Here is a 22,996-nt window from a genome sequence, read left to right as displayed (position 1 = left end):
ATATCTTGTGGCTGTAAAGCAGCTGACTAGTTTTACAAATACAATTTGTAATCATAAAATAAAGGGTAGCTACCTCTATAATGATCAAATCTATAACCTGGGCTTTAGTCTGTCGTTCTACAAAAGTCTTAAGATCATTGCCTAAAACTGTAACTTAAGGGGTGCCTGGCTTGGTTCAACTGGTTAAGCCCCCAACTCTTGCTTTTGGCTCAGGTCATGATCTCAGGGTCCTGGGATCAAGCCCTGCACTCAGTGGGGAGTCAGCTTGAGATTCTTTCACTCCCTCTCCCTCCACCTTCCTCCTTGTTCTCTCACTCTCTCTCTCTCTCTCTGAAATAAATAAATCTTTAAAAAAAATAAATAAATAGAACTGTAACTTAACATCAATGTCCCTGTTCAAAGATCTTTCTCCCAGGGTTAAGAACATACTTTCGAAAAAGCCCCGCAAAACAGAAGCTTCTTCTAACCCAGCTTCTTTGACATTACATAAGGCCAGAGTTTCTTCTTCCTAAGAGAAAATATAAAAGATGAAGGCATACAATTTGATAAAGCAACATGAAACACCTACTGGAGTAGCTTACCTGGTCAGCTACTCCTCCAGGCAGAATGGTTTTTACTATCACTCCAGTTGCTTTTCCTCCAACGATGCCAAATCCTAGTCCAGATCCATCGTTCACCAGTTCAATAGTCTCCACGTGCTGCCAGTGAACCTGAAAACAAAACTTCTACATGAATTTGAAAAAATTGGGGAAAACTAAAGTTTTATTATGATTGAGATTTTTGTGACTATTATTTTGTGATTGGTATCAAATAATGGGAGTTCGGATATAATAATAAGCCTTAACAATGTCCCTTTCATTTAGTATACTTCCCTCTCAACAGATTGTTACTGCTATTGATATAGTCATTCTTGAAATTATCAATACATCTTTTTAGTAACCACATTTAACCAGCTGAAGATAGGCAATGATTTGCAAGATCCTTTGTAGAACTTCTAAAAAAAGAAAAAGATCAAGGAAAAATCATCACCTGTTAAGATTATCTTCTATAAAATCTTGCTCCACAGGATTTCAAATTAGAGGACTCCTTAAAGTCATTGACTGCTAACTCAAAGACTATAATTCTGTAATTTATAAAGCAAAAACAAGACTATTATCTGTCTACAGATAGAATCAGGTTTATTGAAAAATTGATTTTTTTTTTTTGAGGAATGTGGTCAACTAGAAGAATACATAAAGAAAGGTAAAAGTTGACTTAGAAGGTAGTAACTTAATTATAGTTAAATAACTAATATTCCAGTGAGAGAGAGATAAAAGAATAAAATAGGAAAAACTCATGAAATACAAGGACCTAAAAGAAACGGAAATCTGTAGACTACCAATAAGAACTAGAAAAATAATATCTGTCCCTTTTACAAATCTTGCGTACTCACCGGGTTAGAGTGAGCTGAAATTGTGCTGGCTGCAGATGGAGACCGGGACACTATGGGGCTGATGAGTTGAGGCAATGAGCCTCTGGCAATAACTAGCTGGACATTATCCTTGGCTTTCTGCAGGATGCTGATAGCCTGCTGATGTGTAATTGTCTGATCAAGTGCCTGTCCATTGATAGCAAGGATCTGATCGGTTTCCTTCAATCTTCCATCTCTAACAGGAATGAAGGGGTAGAAGACATCTGACAGCTTTCAAGAAAATGACAGCTTCTTTGGCATATATTTTCAGGGTACTTTTAAGCCAGTTTTCTAATGTCCACACTTTTTAAGCTTTTCCCTGTAATTTTACTTTTAAAAATTTAAGTCTGGGTGCTCGCTTCGGCGGCACATATACTAAAAATTTAAGTCTGGGCTCCAGTTATCCATTCTTAATCAATCTCTCCCATCTCAAAGCTACCTTCTTTACAGCTACTCACTCAACCAGTATGTTTTGTCTTAGATAAAAAGCAAAGGTGGATACGTTTAGTTGTTTTGAACATATTAAAAAAATACAGCTCAAGTTACCATGGGTCACTTGTATACTTTCCAATACTGCAACTTTTAAATCTAATCAAAAAGAGCCCACTTAATAATTATGAGACTAATGTCCTACTCAAATTTTCCTTTCCTTCCTTTTTAAAAAGTGATTATCACTGCATTTAAAAGATACTCTCCCTTCCAAGTACTTGCTTTTTATCACATTATTGTTAAAAATTTTTAAAAACTGATTAATAACAGATTACATTAAGTTTCTGTTTTTATTCATTTTCTTTCTCTAAATTTTCCCAAGGTCTTCAACACCTTCTGAATATAGTATCAAAAACAGAGAAGATGCCATGAAAGTCTTACCTGTGGGCCACACTGCCCTCTTGGATCTCCTGCACGAATATTCCCAGTTCACCCCGGTTTTCGCTCCTGAGTCCCACAACACTAAACCCAAGGCCTCCACATGGAGGTTTGAGGAGCTCAAAAACTTCTACATGGCGACCCTGTTCAGGAAACAAGGCAAAAAACAAAACTGAAAGTTAATCACTCAATTCAGTTATTTTATTAGAGGTATTACTAAGTTTAAAAAAATAATTTAGAAGAATTTCCTCAGATAACCTTTATCACTCATCACCTAGAATGATGTATTTTATTATTGATCCTGAAGAATGAAAAAAAAAAAGAAAAATGAAACAAAAATTTCTTGACCATCCAATCTCACGCAAAATTTACTTCTTTTCCATTTCAATGTTTTCAGATGTTAAAAATGTCCTCATAAATATATTTAACAATATATATTACATATTTATATAATGTAATATAAACATATACATATTCTTCCAATTATTCAGGACTTGATTACACTGTTCTATTGTAACTAACAAGAAGAAATATTCTTACCTGGGCCATATTTTTGATTAGTTGATCAAATTCATCACAAGCAGGTTTCCCATTGATATGTATAGTACCAGATCCTATAAATGCTTCCAAATTCCCATTATTTGAAGATGATAAGAACAATTCATTTTGCAGAGGAGGAATTACAGCTGGGCTGAGATTTGGAATGTGAGCATATTCAACATTTGAAATTGCCGATGCTGTAGTGTTTACCTGAGAGCAATATGAAGATTATTAACAAGTCTGACATTCCATAAACTATCTCGTAGAAAACATCCAGAGGGGTAATAATAAACTACACATGAAATTACAAAATTTCCATTTCCTTTGATTGAGCTACTGAATTTCAAGAAATTAATTTCAAAGAGAAAAATGAAAATAATACACAAAGATGTGTGTATAAGGATGCTCAATGCAGCATTGTTTTTATTAGGGAAGAAAAATTTCAAAACCTACCTCCAGTGTTCAACTTTAAGGTAGCCATTAAAACACACACAAACATACATATTCACATGTACACTGAAGTACAAAAGGCTAGCTATCGACCAATGTGTACAGTATGACACAGTGCACATTCAAAAAAGATGTTTATATTTATATTAAATGTGGGAAAATATACACATTATAAAATACTATAATAACATTAGTTGTCCCTGAGAGAGAGGGCCATTTAATCTTTAATATTCTTGAATTTTTAGAATAATATACATAGCAAAGAATTTGGTCTTTCCTGAAAAGAGGTCTGACCTGTATTCCCAGCTCCTAGGAAGGAACCTCTAAACCCCTGGAGCTTCCAGATATTCATGGTGAACTCCAAGTCCACAAGACACCAGCCCAAACTGACACTAAGCTAAATCACATAGACAGTTAATCATGCCTATGAAATGATATCCTAATAACGTTTCTGAGCACCAAACTCAGGTGAGCTTCCTGGGTTGGCAAGACTCCGTGCATACTGTCACACACCAATTCTGAAAAGCAAACATTTTGTGAGGAAAATGGAAGCTTCATATTTGAAATCCTCAGGCTATACTATGCATCTCTTCTTTTGGCTGATTTTATACCTGGATGCTTTCCTTTCAATGGACCATAAGCATGAGTAGAAAAGCTTCCAATAAATTCTGTAGGTCCTTATACTGAATTATCATACCTGAGAGTGGTTTGGGGAACATCCAGAACTTGAAGTTCATCTCAGAAGTAAAGGTAGTCGTTTGTGGATTCTTCCCTCTAACATCATAGTCAGACCTTAACTGTTTGCTCCTGGTATCAAAAGTCTCCAACAGAGTTGGAAATCTGGAGGACTGTGCCCTCAAGCCTTGCAGTTTGGCTAACTCCAGATACAATGACATAAGTAATAGCAATGACAAAAAAGATCATTCCATTCTGGAAAAGCATTCTATGATTACTTGTGTCTATTACATAGATTATCAGGTTAAAGCTAAATAATTTCCCATTTCTGTAGGATGTCTGTACTGTAAATTTTTACCCACAATTATTTATCAGAAAGAGTAAATCAGTAATACTTTGGATCACTCTCTGAACTCATCTCCTGCACTGTGTCCCTCACCCAGCAGAATGCATCTACATCAACCCCTTCACAGTTCCTCAAAGCAAACTGCTCACTCTATCAGCCATGTACATCCTTCCCCCAACATCTACATGCTTATCGCTTAATTTCATACAGGTGTGCTCAACTTCATCCCAGAGAAGCTCTCCCTGACAACGCTACCCAAGACAGCATCACACCACTAATGCTCCACGAGCCTATCCTGTTCTGTTTTTCTCCTTGGCACTTGCCATGGACCCTGTTGTCACGGAACTTCCATCCCAATCTCTGTGGACAGACTTGAATGTAGAATTCCCCAGTGAAGGAATTGGACTATTTTATTCTCTCTTATGTCCTTCATTCTCTACAGGAGTGCCTTGCACCGAGCTGGTATTCAATATACATTTGCAGAATAAATGTGGTTTTTTTTGTTTTGTTTTGTTTTTTAGGGACTTACTCTGATTTCATCTCCCCAACAACTCTTCCACTGTCATTATTACCATTTTTCAGATGCCAATATTACATGAAGGCACACACCTAATAAGCAGACTATGATCTGAATTTTTTCAAGAAGGTGTTCCTATGCACTATACACATAAGAAACGGTCATTTGAGGTATCATTTCTAGAAATAAGATATTAGGTAAAATTTTCATTGACAGAGCAATCAAAATATTTTATAACATATTACTAATCCATGCCTAAGAGCATGTTACCTGTCCTTAAAATTAAATAAAAGACTCAGTAAGTTAACAAAGTTACCAATAACCCAACTTATACTGGCTTATATTATACTGGCATTCTACAATCACAGATGAAAGAGATCACTGAGTTGAGAAGAGGGTTTTGGGAATCCTCTCAAATGGTTATTTTAAAATCTACAGCAGGAATGATCAATTATTATTTTTTCAAAAGCAAGCTCCTTATGCCAAATTTGATTTTTTCTTTTTTTTTTTTTTTTAATCCTGAGCCATGGCAACTTCAGTAAAGTCTGCCAGCAGAAGATACACTGCTCAGGTTGAAGCAGATGGCATAATGAAATATGTGACAGGCTGAGGATCCCACACACCAAGACCTCATGCCTATAGTATGTTTCCATAGGAGAAAAATATTTGGACTTCTGCTACGGTAAGCCAGAATGAACAAATCACATTCCAAGAATAGAGAGTTTATCTATATGAAGTTAACTGGTGAAACAGAAGCTCTGATTTTATGGAAGACTAGGTGTGAAAGAACTCAAAAGTAAAGTTACAGGACCAGAACAAGTACAGTACTATGAGAATCATAGGAAAGTACTGAATATCAATGGTCTTTTCCAAATTTGTTAAGGCTTTTACCAATGTCAATGACTCCTCCTGTCTCCTCTTGGCCCCTGAGGTCTATGTAAATGTAAGAGTAGAGGTTAAAGAGATCACGTATTTAAAAACTACAATTTAATTATATCATCATACAAAAGGGTTGTTTTTTAAATGTGCAGATTTACACTCAGAGTAAAGCACAAAGACACCTTTGACTCTGCCGTAACTATTTAATAAAATGGCTATCCAAGCTATAATCTCCTTGAGAAACAGAAATGGATCTTACTTGTCTTGATAGACCTGTTCATAGCAGACACAGTATAAATGTTTAATTAAAAAATCTTGACTCCCATCTTGGTTTATAAATATAAAATAAACAGAAGAAAACACAACTATCTGGTGATTTTTATATACAGATAAACAATCTGTATGATTTATGGAAGTTGCTAGTAAATGAGCAAGAGTCACTAAATAATTATCTGTTCTCTGTTTAAGTTCTGGCTGAATATTTCAATCTTAAAAGGCTTTTTATGGTTTTAGTAAATAAACACATTAACTTAATTTATGGATCTGAATTAGTGCTAATACATAAAACATAATAAAATGAAGATTATGTAAATTACTCAACTAAAAAGTCAAAATTCTTTGTAAAAAGGCAGGATGAAACACCCTTCACATTTAGAAATATAGAACAAGCCTTCTTTTAAGACGAAGTCAGAGGGGTCCTGGGAGGCTCAGTTGTTTAAGTGTCTGACTTCCACTCAGGTCATGATCCCAGGGTCCTAGGATCCTCCCCCCATAAGGATCCCCACTCAACAGGGAGTCTGCTTGTCCCTCCACATCTCTGCTCACTTGTGTTCTCTCTCTCTCTCCCTCTCTTAAATAAATAAATAGATAAACAAAATCTTTAATTAAAAAAAAAATAGAATACAGTCAGAACAGAAATTGGTTGTTATTTCAAAAGGCCAGGTAGGGTAGAACTCATAACACAGGACAGATATATAACGTAAGTACTTTATTTTAACTTAAAGCATGGGTGCATTCATTCACAAATATCTTGATGCATGAGAGCTCCCCACTTCTTTTTTACATGAACTGCACTCATTTAATATGGCATTACTTTCCATCTCAGTCTCTTTAAGATGAAGCAAGAATGTGGAGACTTGAGAAATAATTTAAGAAACCCGGATTTTTATGAGATCTTTCTTCAGTGTGTTACAGTTTGACTACACACAACCAATTTACTAACAACTGTTTTATCAATTCATTTACATAGTCCTTCAAAAGAATTTAAGTAAGTTTTCATGAAAAAAAAATCCTTTGCCATAAATTTTTATATTATATAACAAAGTCAAATAACTATAAAAATAATTATGATGGGCAAAACCGCTCTAAAAATGACTCTGATGAATGCACATTTATCTGGGGACAGCTGCAAAAGTACACACAAGAAAATGTCTGAAAATAAGTGTTTTGCACTCTAAGCATCAGCCATACATACACCTTGAAGAACAGTATCTTTCTGTCTAGCAAGTCACTTATTTGGAGGTGTGCTAAGAGAGCTGCTTCTGTAACAGCATCCCAAGAAAACAAAAAAATTGTCTTTGGTTCTCTGTACACAATTAAGCTGACCCTGTGGAAAGAGCTACATCAGAGTTAACCCTCCCATTGAGATCAATCAGAAAATTTATAGAGAGTGCTGTGAAAAAATCTTTAAAGGTATCAGGAAGAAACAATCACTTCTACCATATTCTAGTCATCAGGAGCAAATCAATAAAGCGACCCCACACTCAAAGAGAAGAGATCACACAAGAGCGTGAACACCAGAAGGCAGGGATTACCTCCATCCCAGAGGCTGACTACCACAGCACATCATAGTAAAACTGTTGAAGGCCAAGACAGAGGAAAGATCTAAAGCCACCAGAACAAAAAGGCACCTTATCTTCAAAGAAGAATAAAACTGACAACTAAACTTCCAAGTTAATCAATGAAAAACAGAAGACAATAGAATTTAAAAAACTAAAAATGAAAAAAAAAATCAACTTAGCATTTTCAGAATACCTTCCCTACACACACACAGAGACAGTACTGCTTCAGAATTCTACAAAAGAAATACACAAGTAAATTCTCAGAAACACAAAAGATCCCTCAAGAAATTTCCCTAATGCAGAAAAAAGACTGGAGAACACAAAAAAGGGGTTTTGGGTTTTTTTTTTTTTTTTCGATTTATTTATTTATTTGACAGAGAGAGATTACAAGTAGGCAGAGAGGCAGGCAGAGAGAGAGAGAGAAGGAAGCAGGCTCCCTGCCGAGCAGAGAGCCCGATGTGGGACTCGATCCCAGGACGCTGAGATCATGACCTGAGCTGAAGGCAGCGGCTTAACCCACTGAGCCACCCAGGCGCCCCAAGGGTTTAAAGTAAATCGGGGCACACCTGAGTGGCCCCATCTATTAAAAGGCTCTGATTTCGTTCCAGCTGAGTTTGTGATCTTGGTGTTATGATATGGAGCCCTGCATCAGGCTCTGCACTCAGGAGTGAGCCTGCTTCAGATTCTCTCTCTCCCTCTGCCCTCCCCCCATTCGCTCTTAAACTCTCTCTAAAATAAATAAATAATTTTTTTTTCTTTTTTTAAAGGGATGGAGTTTTAAATATAGGTAGGAATGAAATGAAATATAGATACGTACAGAATAATTACACAGAAGACACAAGTAGGGTACAGGAGGTTGAACTGTACTAAGTTTCTTTAATTTCCCAAGAAGAAGCAAAAGTTCTAATTAAAGTAATATCATAATAAGTTAAGGGTTATATATCTGACAAAAGACTGATGTCTGGCCTAAAGGAAAAAAACTCAAATCTCCATGCTAAAGAAGATTCAATTAGAAAAGGAACAAAGACATTTCACCAAAGAGGATATGCAGATGGCAAATAAGAACACAGAAGATGTTCAACATCATTATCCATTAGAGAAATGCAAATTAAAAGCACAAAGAATATCACTATATACCTATCAGAATGATTAAATAAAAAAATAATGACATGCACCAAATGCTGGTGAGAATGTGGAGAAAATGGCCTGCTTGCGCAGTGCTGGTAGGAATGTAAAATGGTAGAATCCCTCTGACAAAGAGTTTGTCAGGGTCTAAAAAAACTAAATATGCATCTATCCTACAACATGGCAATTACACTCTTAGGCATTTATTATACAGAAAATAAAATTATGCACATGCAAAACCATGCAGCAGCTTTATCTACAAGAGTGAAAAACTGGAAAGAAACAAAGGGTCCCTCAAGAGGTGGGTGCAAAAAGGATAATTTCAAAAGTCCCATACATTATGACTATGTTTATAAAATTCTTGAAGTGGTTTATAAAGACAGCAAAGTTGCCAGGGGACAGGGATGGTGGCGGGGAGGGAACAGGGTATAACAATTAATGAGTAGCACAGAGAGATCATTGTGGTGATGGAATAGTATCTAGACTGTGATGGTGATTACACAAATCTATGCAAGAGAAAGAATGTCACAGACTGAAAAAAAAAAAATGATGGACATTAAACCATTATCAGTTTCTGTGCTTCTGATACTTTATTTTAGTTACCAAGACGTTACCACTGGAGATAACCTGCTGAAGTACATAGAGGACCGCTCTATACAATATTGAAAAATTACTGAGAACGTATAATTATCACAAAATAAGGTTTTTCTTAAAAGTTGACTCAAATAGGCCAAGGATACTTACTATAATCTTTAGGGTAACCTCTAAAAGAATAATAAAATTAAGTATCAGTAGCGTGTTAACAGAAAAAGATGAAATATAAAGTGAACTAATACCAAAAAAATAAATAAACAAGACAAAAAGAAAAAAAGGTCAATTAAAGTTTATTAATAGTTAAATAACAATAATTTTAAGATTGTATAACACAAAAAAACACATAGATGCTATTCACTGAAGATACAAGTTAATAACAGAAAAGATAAAGATGAAAGGAGAAAGAGCCACCACATATACATTAAACAGAAGATGAATGGTATACCTGCCCTAGTATCAGATGAACAGACTTGAAGTCAAGAAGCATTACTAGAGATAAAGAGGGACAATTCATATAGATAAAGGCTCAATTCATGGAAAGACAAGACAGTCTAAGTCATCTAAAAATATAACCTCAGGGGTACCTGGGCTTGCTCCCTCTTTAAACGTCTGCCTTCAGCTCAGGCCATGATCCCAGGATCCTGGGATCCCAGCCCAAAACAGGGCTCCCTGCTCTATGAGGAGCCTGCTTCTCCTTCTCCCTCTGTTGTTCCCCCTGCTTGTGCTCTCCTTCTGTCAAATAAATAAATAAAATCTTAAAAAAATAAAAACAAAAATATAATCTCAAAATTTGTAGGGCCAAAGGACTCAGATCCAAATGAGAAACAGACAAATTCACAATCATAAGTAGAGATTATAACTTATTCCTTTCAGTAACTGATAGAATGGGGGGAGGAGAAATCAAGGATATGAAAGATCTGAACAACATTCTAAATAAAGTTGATAGAGTCAATATTTTAAAAAGCAGCTCTATTTCCTGGGGCGGGGGGGGGGCATAAACTAAAACTTAAAAAAAGATTGCATTTAAAATGATAAAATTGGGGCACCTGGGCGGCTCAGTGGGTTAAGCCTCTGCCTTTGGCTCAGGTCATGATCTCAGGGTTCTGGGATGGAGCTCCTGCTCAACAGAGAGTCTGCTTCCTCCTCTCTCTCTGCCTGCCTCTCTGCCTACTTGTCATCTCTGTCTGTCAAATAAATAAATAAAACCTTTTTAAAAAAAATAAAATAAAATGATAAAATTATTTTAAAAAGCTGAATACAACCTAAAGTTTAGAAACAGAGTCATATATATATGGCCACATGATTTAGTGTGCCAGTGTAAGGGAGAAAAAAATGATCTTTTCAATAAATGGTTCTGGTTCAAATGGATAGTCAAATGGAAAATTAACATACATACTTTACCTCATACACAGCCTAAATTTAGAAGCTAAAACAAGCTTCTGAGAGAAAATCTCTATATCCTTGGCATAACCAATGATTTCTTAAGTAGGACAAATAAGGCAATGCACATAGAGTAAAGGTTATACAAATTAGACTTTATTAAAATTAAAAAAAAAAAACCTCTGGTCATCAAAACATATAACTAAGAGACTCAAAAATCAAGATACAAAGCAAAAAAAAAAAAGACAGTTGCAATATAAATGTCCAACAAAGTTGTATTCAGAAAATATTTTTAAAAACCTGTTATAACTCTGTAAAGACTGACAAACCAGTAGAAAAATTGGCAAAAGACTTAAAACAGGAACTCCCCAAAGGAGGATATCCAAATGATCAAAAGCATATGAAAAGTATCATTAGTCATCATATGATACTACAACATACCCCTCAGAATGCCTACAATTAGAAAAAGAGGAATTCAAAACTGACAGTAGCAAGTGTAAGCACTGATGTGGAGCCACGAAAATTTTCTTACATTGTAGTGAGAGCACAGACCCAAAACTCCTTGGAAATCAACTGGAAGAATCTATAAATGCTGAATACATACCTTAAGACCCAGAAATTTCACTCGTAAGTAAACATCCAAGAGAAATCCATATTTAATGAACACCAAAGAACATGTACTAGAACATTTATGGCAGTTCTGTTTATAATAGCCAAAAACTAGTAAAAACTTACTATCCACAAAGTACAGATATAGTCTAGTACATTCCTACAATGAAGAATGGAAAGAGACTATAGCTACATATAATAACACGAAGGAAAATCACAGACACAAAGTGAAGACAAAGCCAGGAACAAAGCATGTGTACTCAGGCTGCATTTATATAAAATTCAAATACTTGTGGGTAACAGTCAAAACAGTATATGAACCTGACTTCTACAAGGAATCTAAAAAAGCCAATCTCACATAACAGAGAGTAGACTGGTGGTTGCCAGGAGCTAGAGGATGTGGGGAGGTGTTGATCAAAGGGTACAAACTTCCAGTTACAAGAACTTTCTGGGGATTTAATGTACAGTGTGGTCACTATAGTTAACAGTACTCAATAGTATATTTGAAAGCTAAGTGAGTAGATCTTAAACATTTAAACCACACACACAAAAAAACATTATTACAGAGGTGACAGATATGTTAACTACCTCACTGTGGTAATAATTTCACTATGTATGTGTGTATCAAATATCACTTTGTGTATTTTAAACAAACACAATTATATGACAATTTTACCTCACATAGGCTGGAAAAAAAAAGTGATTCTTTGGGAAGAGGATGAGGACCAACAAAGAGGATACAAAGTATTGTGGAGTGTTAATAATTTTCTGTACTTTGATTTAGGTGAAGAGTTGTATGTGTACATTCGATTTATTAAAAAAAAATCCTTGAACTACGTAATTTTGCCCTTTACTGTATGTTAACTCTCTCTCTCTCTCTCTCTCTCTCTCTCTTTTTAAGTTTGTAAGGTAAGTGATAAAATCAGAGCACAGAACCTGGCACTCTGATGACTGATAAAATGTACACTTCTCTGAAAGAAAGAAGGTGCTTTGAACAGCCTCCATATTATCAAGCTAAATCTTCTGACAGAAACTCAGATTTTAAAGTTCAATTACCAGGCATTCACCTTAAGTGAAAGAGAATATAGAAACTGGGTATCTGAAGATGAAGCCAAGTCTATTAGTGTGATGTATGACTCTCTGCTGGCTTGGTATGGATTCAACTGGCTAATTCCCATCTACAGAATAAATCCTTCAACAAGTGCTCAAGTCAAAATGAATCCTCAGCAAGTGCGTTTTAACCTCATTAGCACACGTAGATTTTTCTTCTCAAAGATTATGAGTTTTTATAACTTGTAATCATTTAATTGCACACCAAATTAGAATTAAAAAAATAATCATTATGTCATCTAATACTTTTATACTGAAGTATGTTGACCCACCCTGATAAAAGGTTGATATATTTGTATGAGATTCCAAATTAAAATTTTTTTCAATAATTATACAAAATTAATTTTGTTCCAAAAATACTTGAAAAGCTCAATGTCTTAAATATTTTGATCATATAAATATGATTATATACCTAAGTTTAACTAAATATAACATCTTCAAACATGCAGATTCACTTAACTAACTTAACTAACAATAAAAATATTGAAATACTGACTTCTTATGTTTCATATATCCCTTCTGGATTGTTAACTGAAAAGGAAGTTAATATTATTAGCTCTATGTTAATGGATAACATCAATCTTCCCAGAAGTACTTATATAACTGTCTAGAAAAATGATTGCTTAGGATCGAACTGAATTTCCTACAGCATTTTTATATACATTATCAAAACCTGTTTACTAGTCCTGTTGTTTCAACTATTCTAAACCCACAGAATAGCAATGAGAACAAAGTAACCCAAATGCTTATATAATTTGATGGATATTTCTATCATTTCAAAGCTAAAATACATATTATCTTGCATTAAGCAAGAAAAATGACCACTACTTTTACAATCTTAGTTTTGGTAGACTTTAAATAAATTTATAAGCATATATTGCTAGTTCAATTTCCCCATTTTTGTTTGTTTGTTACTCCTTAACATAATGAGAAATAAAAATTAAAGCACTCTCTGGGGAATTTGCCGTAACAGGTGCACCTCATAGAAATGCAGACTGTTTTTTGTTTTGTTTTGTTTTTTTTTAATCTGCACCTTGTCTTTTCTTCTTGCAGAACAAGAAAAGTGCCTATTTTCTTGTGAATTTACAAAAATGCTGTAAAACACTCTCTGGAACTGATCCCAAATATGAAATGCAAAAATGGATAGGATACCAAGAGTATTCAATGAAATACAGCATCTAAAATGGTAGCAATCACAGGAAAAAATTTTAGACATAATAGAACTGTATTTCAAGTTTGGAAGCAAGGGAGGCCTCCTTTTCCATAAATCTTTCAGTGAAATACTGATTAGAGCACAACTCTGATGCATTATTGAACAGGCAAACCCATGCACAGTAATTGATGGTGGCACTCTGATTTAATGATCCTTATTTTTAAAGCTAATTAAAGAAATTGAGTTGCATGTTCAAAGGGGATTAGCTTAATGTGACGAGACTATTTTGGACATAAAGTACCTCCACAGCTCCTGAACTAAACACGATACAAAATGAAGCAGCAAATTATAAGGTGGTGGGAAGAGGGGCATTTTCTGATGGAATAAGAATAATTTCACATTTTCTCTGTGAATTTCATTTCATTCATCAGATAATTACTGAGCACTTCCATTGTCTAAGACATTGGGCTCTAGGGGATGGGACTCTTTAAGATAAAATGTTTTACATAATCACTGATATGCTAGGGATTCTATAAAATTGCTCCTCCTGGCATAGTTCACACACCTACTAAGATAGAATACTTTTCTCTTAATAGCTATGAATTGTTAAATAGCAAAGCAGATAGTGGACGAGAATTTGTAGATATTCTTAAAGTAGCCATTGAATATTGCTGGCTGATAAATTTAAAATGTAAGATTATTGAATTTAGAAAATAATTCCTTAACCCAAAAATATTTAAGCAGTCATTCTGAGTAATCAGAATGTAAATTTTCTGCATCTGCCTCTGTAGAGTTTCAGTGGCACATAAAATCCCCATGTACTAAATAAAAAGGATAAATCATCAACCAAGAAACTCAAGATAAAAGGCAAAGAAAAAAATGAATTAAATAGTATCCAAGACTCGGGGTGCCTGGGTGGCTCAGTGGCTTAAGCCTCTGCCTTCAGCTCAGGTCATGATCCCAGGGTCCTGGGATGAAGCCCAGTGTGGGGCTCCCTGTTCAGCAGAAAGTCTACTTCTCCCATTCTCTCTGCCTGCCTCTCTGCCTACTTGTGATCTCTCTCCTGTCAAATAAATAAATAAAATCTTAAAAAAAGAAAAGATTTCCATTAAAAAAAAGAGTACCCAAGACTCTTCTTGCCTTCTCCCTTTTGATATTTAGAGAGGCATATATAAATGCTCTATGTCAATAATCTAACTAAAGCAAGGTCTATTGTTATAGACTATTAAATGACAAGATCAAGTGCAAAACTGCGAAGTCTATACAACATAAGTGATGTCATCAAGTTAAATGAAAGGCCACATGGCAGGTTATGCTATTTTAGAATATTCTAGTCTTCATTCAGAGTTGCATCTATGAAAATTTTGTTTATTCTTAAAATTACATCATAATTACAATCAATACACAATGCATAAAAATGTCAGGTTCAGTCAGCATAATGCAGAGTATTCCATTTGTAATTCATAAACTTATTTTTAAAGGTCTAAATTTCACTAAAATCTATAGGAATTCTCATAGTTGAAAATATTCAAATCCCCCCCAATTTCCTAAAATGCATATGAATACTTGAGTAAAGACTGCAAAATAACCTGAACTTAAAACAACCACAGTTTTAAACTTTTGTCATTATTGTCATAAAATAAATTTTAAGTATACCATTAAATAAAAAAAAAAGTTCTACAATGAAGTAAGATATTACAGGATTCTTTAACCTATCTCCTGAGTTCCTGAAATTCCAAGTAAAGTCCACTAATTTCAAAAGCAATGGTTTCTTTTTCATACTTGTTTGATTTTTTTAATAGTACTTTCCTTTTATTGTTACAGGGGAGAGGTGTCTGTGATAGACTGAAAAAAAGGTGCGACATTTATCAGCTCTTCTCATCAAAAGCAATAGTCCTTTGCTTAAGTCACTTTAAAAATTTCTTGATGGAGTGGGTGTCTCTGTTAAGCAGCTGCCTGTGGCTCAGATCATGATCCCCCGGGGTCCTAGGATCAAGTCCCGCATTGGGGGGCGGGGTGTCACTGCTCAGCGGGGAATCTGCTTGCCCTTCTGCCTCTCCCCACTCAGTCCCCCCCATCCCCCTCTTCCTTGGCCCTAACCCTCCCCCTGCCTTGTGCTCTCTTGCTTGTGCTGTCTGTTTGTGTTCTCTCTCTCTCTAAAATAAATAAAATCTTAAAAAAAAAAAAATTCTTGATGAAGTAGTTAAAATTAGTTTTATTCAATCTTGACTCTTATGTATAAATCTTTTTAATATTCTGTGATTCAAAATGAAAAGTGAACATAACACAGTTCTGCTGTATAAAAAATACAATTTTGTCTGGGATGCCTGGGTGACTCAGTTAGTTGAGTGTGCCTGCCTTCTGCTCTGCTCATGGTCTGGAGGTCCTGGGATCGAGCCCTGTGCCTGGCTCCTTGCTCAGTGCGGGGCTTGCTTCTCCCTCTCTCTCTGCCTACAGCTCCCACTGCTTGTGCCCTCTCTCTCTGACAAATAAATAAATAGAATCTTTTAAAAAAGAAAAAAATAACAACTCTCATTTAGAGGAAAAGCATTATTTTTTGAGTTGCAAGCTGAACTAGCTATGTCTCATGAGCACCACATTACTTGAAAAAACAAATGAAAGTTAAAAATAAGGTACAAACTTGGTATATGGCAGACAATTTCTCAAAAATAAACAAAGTCTTTCACTTCAAGGAAAACAACTGACGGTAATTGTTGCCAATAGTAAAATTTGAGGTTTCAAGTGAAAATTAGAACTTTGGAAAACTTGTTATGTGCCAGCCTGAGTTTGACAACTTTTCATAATTTAAAGACTTGATAATACCAGAAGCAATGGTTAGCAAGTATAAATTTTTGATATTATATAAGGTAATGTGAAACATAATTTTCCTGTTTTTCAAATTTTCCAAATGACCAATTTATTATAAAATTATGCATGGTTGAAAAAAATATTGAAAGCACAAGACAGATTTCATTATAATAGAATACAAAATGTTCACTGATTTGGTTTCTGATTCCACCATATAACTAAACTTTAAGAAACCACCAATAGGGGCGCCTGGATGGCTCAGTCTGACTCTTGGTTATGGACTCAAGTCATGATCTCGGGGTCATGGGATGGAGCCCTGCAACGAGCTCCATTTGGGCTCCATGTTCAGTGGAGACCCTGCTTGAGCTTCTCTCTCTCTCTCTGCCTATATCCCTGCCCCCACTTGCCTGCTTATACACATGTGCTCTTTCTCTTAAATAAATAAATCTTTAAAAAAAGAAAAGAAAATACCAATAGTTCTGGTGCACTATCAAAGAAAAGTATCCACAGAAAAGGCTATCCTCCTCCCTTTGCCAGTCAAATATCTGCACGACATGTTCTCCATATACACCCACTAAAACTGCAAATCCAAACAAATAAAATGCAGAAGAAGATATGAGAATCCAGTCTTCTATGAAACAACATTAAAAAGATGTGAAAAAAGGTAAAACAATGTCACTCTTCTAATTTTTAAAGCAACAGATTACTGCTATTTTCAAGTCAATTAATAAATATTTAAAACATTTCTCAATTTTAATTTCTTTTTTTTTTTTTTAAAGATTTTATTTATTTATTTGACAGAGAGAGATCACAAGTGGGCAGAGAGGCAGGCAGAGAGAGAGGAAGGGAAGCAGGCTCTCGGATGAGCAGAGAGCCCGATGCGGGACTCGATCCCAGGACCCTGAGATCATGACCTGAGCCGAAGGCAGCAGCTTAACCCACTGAGCCACCCAGGCGCCCATCTCAATTTTAATTTCTAACCTGATAAATTATCAATGTATAAAACCACATAAATGAAAGCCCTTTGATGCCATTAGTAATTTTTAAGAATGTAATGGGAGTCTTGAAACCAAAATGTTTGAGATCTGCTGCCTTAGAATATTAAATCTCAATAGGAGGAGGAAGCACCAAGAAGAGAATCAATACTTACTGAACGCTATTCCCATATTACAACTTGGGAACATTATTCCCATATTACAACTAATGGAGGGGCAAAAAGAGGTTCAGTGAATTTAAGTGTATACATACACACACACATACTCCTTCTAAGAAATAAACTCTTATTTAAAGTCATCTACTGATAAATATCAATGGCACAATACACATCTGGGCTGTGTCTGTCTCCAAATCCTATCACACCACAGTGCTAGCATCTGAGATCAGCACAACAAAGGTCTCAAATCACCAGGATATCTTTCAGCTGTTTACAAGGACAGTGAAACAAAAATGATAGAGCCCTGGGGTCTGAAGTCAGCCAGTCTACATTTAAACGCTAGCTCCAGCATATAACCTCCCAGTACCTCCATTTCCCTATCCATAAAACAAGGAAAATAACATTATCCAGTACATCTATCTCCTACTAGCTACAACTTTAGAGTACTGTTGCAGTGATGAAACAGGGATTTACAACAGCTCCTGGCACACAGTAAGCATTTCCTGCATGGTAATCACCATGATGATGATGATGGTGAGTGGTGCCTCCTTCCAATATGGTTACCAGGAAAAACATGAGGTCTTCGAAGTAACTTCAGTTATTTAGCTAATTTATTTATACTAAAAATTATTTCTCTGGCAAGAAAAGGTAATTACTGATGCACAACAGTTCTGAATTTCATGAATACTTATATATCTCTTAATTAAGCAATCATTTATTGGACTTAAGTAAAATATCATATTAGGTACAAAGTAGTCAAAGATGAATATGATGTGATTTTATCCCAAAATTAGTGAATGGTTTTCAAACAGATATAAAATGCACTTAATTCTAAAACCCCTTTTTATGCTTGGTAAAAACAAATGGCATGTGGAACACCACATATACCCCAGGGTCTAGGTATGTGTGTGGATGTGTACTTGCAGAACGTCTTTTCTTTATTTAAATCTCAACACTTCTGTGCTTTCTTAGCAAAACTTCCAAGGGAAAAAAAAATCACAGAACGTAGATTGACCAAAAGTAATATTGTTATCAAAGTATGCTGAAACTTTCTTCATCAAAGGGGTGCAAGTATTCAAATTAAGTAAATCAATATACCTTAAATGCCAAGACAAAAAGAAATTTAGAAACTGAAAACCTAGGAGACAACTGGGGTGGTTCAGTAGCATCTGACTTCAGCTTAAGTCGTGGTCTCAGGGTCCTGGGACTGAGCAGTGCATGGGGGGCAGGTGGCAGGTCTGAACTCAGCAGGGAGTCTCCTTGTCCCTTTCCCTCTGCCCTTCCCCGCCAACTTGCATGCATACTCTCTCTGCCTCAAATAAACAAAATCCTTAAAAAAGAGAGAGAAATTGGAAACTTAGATGAACAACATGTTAGAATGTTTGTAGTGTTTTTTCTATCAGTCCCACATTTCTAGGAGACAAATAAAACTGATTCACAGTTCACAGTCTGCTTAGAGAAAAATAAAACCAAACCCTACAGACAAGTTTAAATATACAGAAGTAGGCACATAAAGACTGATGGTACTTTGTCACACTGTCTCTCCTTCCACTATTATCCTACTCAGTTCACATCTACTGTAAAAGCCAGCATAATTAGTTAAAAAACAGAATGAAAGTTCTGGTTTATATTGAAAAGGTCCTCTAGTTAAAATTTGAGGGAGAATTTAAAAGAAATGGCAAATCTTAATGATTCTGAATTTACTAAACATTAAGTGCATAATAAGGAATGCTAATAACTGTTTTCCCAACCTCTCTGTTCCCTTACAGCAGAGAACTAACGGTTTAGAAACAGTGTATGACAGACATACATTCTTCTAAATCTACCAATGAATAACTGTGCAGTCCAGATTATGTTACACAATGTCTCTCAGCCTCAATTTCTTCTTGGATGAAATGAGGATCATGCACACTTCATGTAGGTGATGGACGAGCTAAATGAGACAATATCCACAGCACATGACATCTCCCTATAGGCGATGGTGGTTATTCTCGTTATAGAACTTCAGATGTAAATCAACCTCTATTGTGCTTATATTCTCAGGTTAAAAACCTCATTTAGGTTATACCCAGTAAATTTCACATTCTTCCCTCTTCTCCAAAGACCATTTAACTCTGTCACAAAAACACCATACAATTAGCACCATTTGCTGTTTTAGACACACATGCATACCCAATAGCAAGATGGTGCCGCATTTTAATCCAGCACTGTATAAAAAGCTTGAACAGTGCCTTCTTGCCCAGGATAAAACAAGAATTTTACTCCCTCAAAGGCTCTATATTTACAAACTTTCGGTTAAAGGAACAAACATTTAAAAGCTGTTATTGTACCAAAAATAAAGTATTTGAAATTCCTACAGTAAATAAACTCTATGGTAAATGTAAAAACATAAGAATCACTCCTTCTCTTTTAACTTCTCCTAGATAATGTATGTTAAAGTCTCAAGAAACAATACTTTCCTGTTAGTTAGGCAGTTGCAATGCTCTATCATAAAAGTAAAACCATTTTGAGGGTAAGAAAATATTTTTTCATTTTCACAAGCAACATCAACTTGGACAAATTCCATTCCCGTTTTAGATAATTCCTGTTAATGGGGTCAAGGCATGTTTTCTTTCTCTCTGTACTTCTTCCCCCCACACCACCAAGTCATAGTTTAACCCACAGGCATTCTTGGGAGACAGCAGTTATTCCCCCTTTACTGACAGCATGGCTACTGATGAATCTTCTCCATTTTAGTCTCAAATTAGAAATCATAGAGAGAAGGGTGATTTCTTTGCCATTTATATAAGTAATTAAGCTGAGGAAACACAGGCATATATGCTCCCTACTACGAATCTACAAAACCATATCCTTCTGATTACCATAGTCAGAACAGAGCAACAAAATGCCCAGTTATCAAAATTCTCATCTTTCCACCAATATAAAAAATATAACTGTAAAAAATTACCAGTGTTGATGATGCCACCGTTTAAAAGCAACAAACCTCAACAGTTTGGTCATGAACCTGATTTAGCAGCTTTATAAATGAGTACCCACAGAACAGCAACTCTCCAGGCGTGCCCTGTGAAAATGTAATTGAAATATGCAATTGACTACTTATTTCTCCAGGCTCTCTGAAGGCTATTCCTCTTTTAAGACAGAGCATCAGAAAAACATACATGGTGTACAATACACTTTAGCAGAAAAGCCATTACTAAAATTATAATTAGGATGTGATGCTGTATTCTTAGTATGCACTCTCAGTATACCTCACTCTTAGAAAGATGGAAGAAGCATTTCTTTGAAGAACAATTTATGTATTTCATGATTATAATTAAAGGTCTTATCTATCAAAATATCAGTAAAACCTTCACCTTAATTGTTTTAGGCAGTTTTACTATAATTTTTAAAATGTGGAGAAAAAATAAATGATTGTTAAATATTATATTTAATAGAAGTGTTAGAAGATGATACAATTTTCAACTTGAAACAATAGTTTGATACAGAATGCTGAATGCAAAAGAGGAGTGATGAAAAACATACACATAACTTCCCCCCTGAAAAAAAAAAAAACCTCTACCTTAATAAATCCTTCATAATCTGGTTCCCACGTTTCCTCTCTTGCCAAGAACCCACACACAGGTTGTTGCCCTGATAACACAGATCTGTATGAGGGTTTCTCAAGCTCAGCACCATACGCATTATAAACCCAATAATTCTTTGCCTTAGGAGGCTGGGTGATGCACTGAGGATATTTAGCAATATCCCTGATGTCTACTCATTTCCATGCCAGTAGCATGGCCCCTACCACCCCAAGTTACAACAGTCAAAATGTCTCCACACATTGCTATCTGCCCCAATCACCTTCACTTGAGAACAACTTCTCTCTACCTGCAAACACTGTTCCTCGACCTGAAATAATTTTCCCATTCACTGCAGAGAAGTCCTACTCATTTTTTAAGACCCATCTTCTATGTTCCCTCCAATGTAAGGTTTTCTTGTAGTCAAAGTTCATAATTCCTTATAGCACTCACTTTCTTATTTAGTTACATAAAACAAATGTATGTTCTCTTTCCTTCTCTAATAATGAGAATTTCTTTATTCATAGTATTTTTACTGACTTTATTAATAAATGATTATAAGTCTTCTAAAAAAGCACCCATGAGAAGACCCTCCCATTGCCAAGGAAAATTTGGCTCACTGAATGATGTCTCACACTGACCATATACAACCCTCAGTGCACTCTGTCTCTCTCTCTCTCTCTGTGTCAGTGTGTGTGTATATTTATCTTTATATTTATAGGTACTTATATTTATATAATCGTTGTTGTCTTTGCTCCTGAGGAATGGAAGTTAAATGAAAATACTCAACTTCAGTAATCGAAGGTCCTTGGAACATCCAGTTCTCTGATATTTTTATTTGGTCTTCATTTAGCTCTACCTTTGTAGCTCTACCATTAGTTCATACATTTTGCCATCGGAAGTTGTTCCAAATTCTTTTGGGAATGTGAACAGGTAAAACTTAAAAGCATAGAAGTATAAGACAAAAATTTTATACCATGAACACTGTATTTCAAAATTAAAAAGGAGGATCCACTTAATCTAATCAACACTGAACAATAATTTCCAACCTGATTCTACATTGTCAACATCTCTCCAATTACTTCAAAAAATGTCACAAAATTTCCAAAGAAAAACTTAGAAAAAAAATCTGGCTTAAATTTGTATACATTATGCATTTGGATAATATGCATATACGCCAACACTTTTCTGAGAAAAGAGTGAATGAACAAGGAGCATGGAAATATCAAACAACAAGAACAGCCACAAAATAATAAAATGGCATACTCCAAAAAGGCCAGATATCACAGACATGGAGAAACCGCCAGAATATGTGGAGGCCTGAGGCTCATTTCCACTATCAGCAGCATTTGTAACCTGAATTACATACATTATTTCCTCAATCTCAGAATTGGTCTCAGTCGCCATAGCTTTAAAAAATGAAGCTCTGCAATGTCGATTTCTAAGTATTAATCCTAAATTTCTACCAAAATTAGTAATTTTAATTCACAGTCTTCCTACTCATGGTAAAAAGACATTTAATTTAACGTCTATGGTCAATTCATAAGGCAAGGCAATTAATTAATCAGGAAAGTCGTATCCACCTCTACTGGACTGGAGAAACATCACAGAATAAGTATGCAAATCCAATATCCTCATGGCTGACAAGTTTCTATTATTAAACTGCTAACGTGTTTATTTCCCCCACAATAGCTGGATTTCTGTCATGAATACGCATTGAGCCCTGCAGTTATTAGCTGTGATGACTAGGTGACAGTGAGGACACTACTTGAGAATTTGCATCTGACAGATCATTGACACACAGTCACAGTTCTTTTTTTTCCTCCTCTTCACTTAAACAGGAATCATGCAATAGGAAAGGAACTGGAGCTATTAGAGATTATTCAGGTTTAATAGCACACATCCTTTTAGCTGGCGGTTAGAACAATACACAATGTGG

At 35.4% G+C, this 22,996-nt stretch overlaps 1 protein-coding gene across 8 annotated transcripts in view; it reads right to left on the bottom strand.

The window, feature by feature from the left end:
• MPDZ (multiple PDZ domain crumbs cell polarity complex component) overlaps window positions 1-22,996 on the bottom strand; it is a 154,323-nt gene that overhangs the window by 99,440 nt on the left and 31,887 nt on the right. For all 8 annotated transcript variants that reach the window (XM_059411623.1, XM_059411628.1, XM_059411630.1 and 5 more), the window contains exons 4-7: window positions 2,858-3,067; window positions 2,321-2,460; window positions 1,433-1,646; window positions 582-710 (exon numbers count right to left, since the gene is read on the bottom strand). In XM_059411623.1, the coding sequence (XP_059267606.1) occupies window positions 582-710; window positions 1,433-1,646; window positions 2,321-2,460; window positions 2,858-3,067 (693 nt within the window). The remainder of the gene's footprint in view (window positions 1-581; window positions 711-1,432; window positions 1,647-2,320; window positions 2,461-2,857; window positions 3,068-22,996) is intronic.

Source organism: Mustela nigripes, chromosome 9 (genome assembly GCF_022355385.1).
Source record: "Mustela nigripes isolate SB6536 chromosome 9, MUSNIG.SB6536, whole genome shotgun sequence".
Taxonomy (NCBI): Eukaryota; Metazoa; Chordata; class Mammalia; order Carnivora; family Mustelidae; genus Mustela; species Mustela nigripes.
The sequence above is the reverse complement of the archived record's forward strand: the minus strand, read 5'-3'. Positions and strand labels throughout refer to the sequence as shown.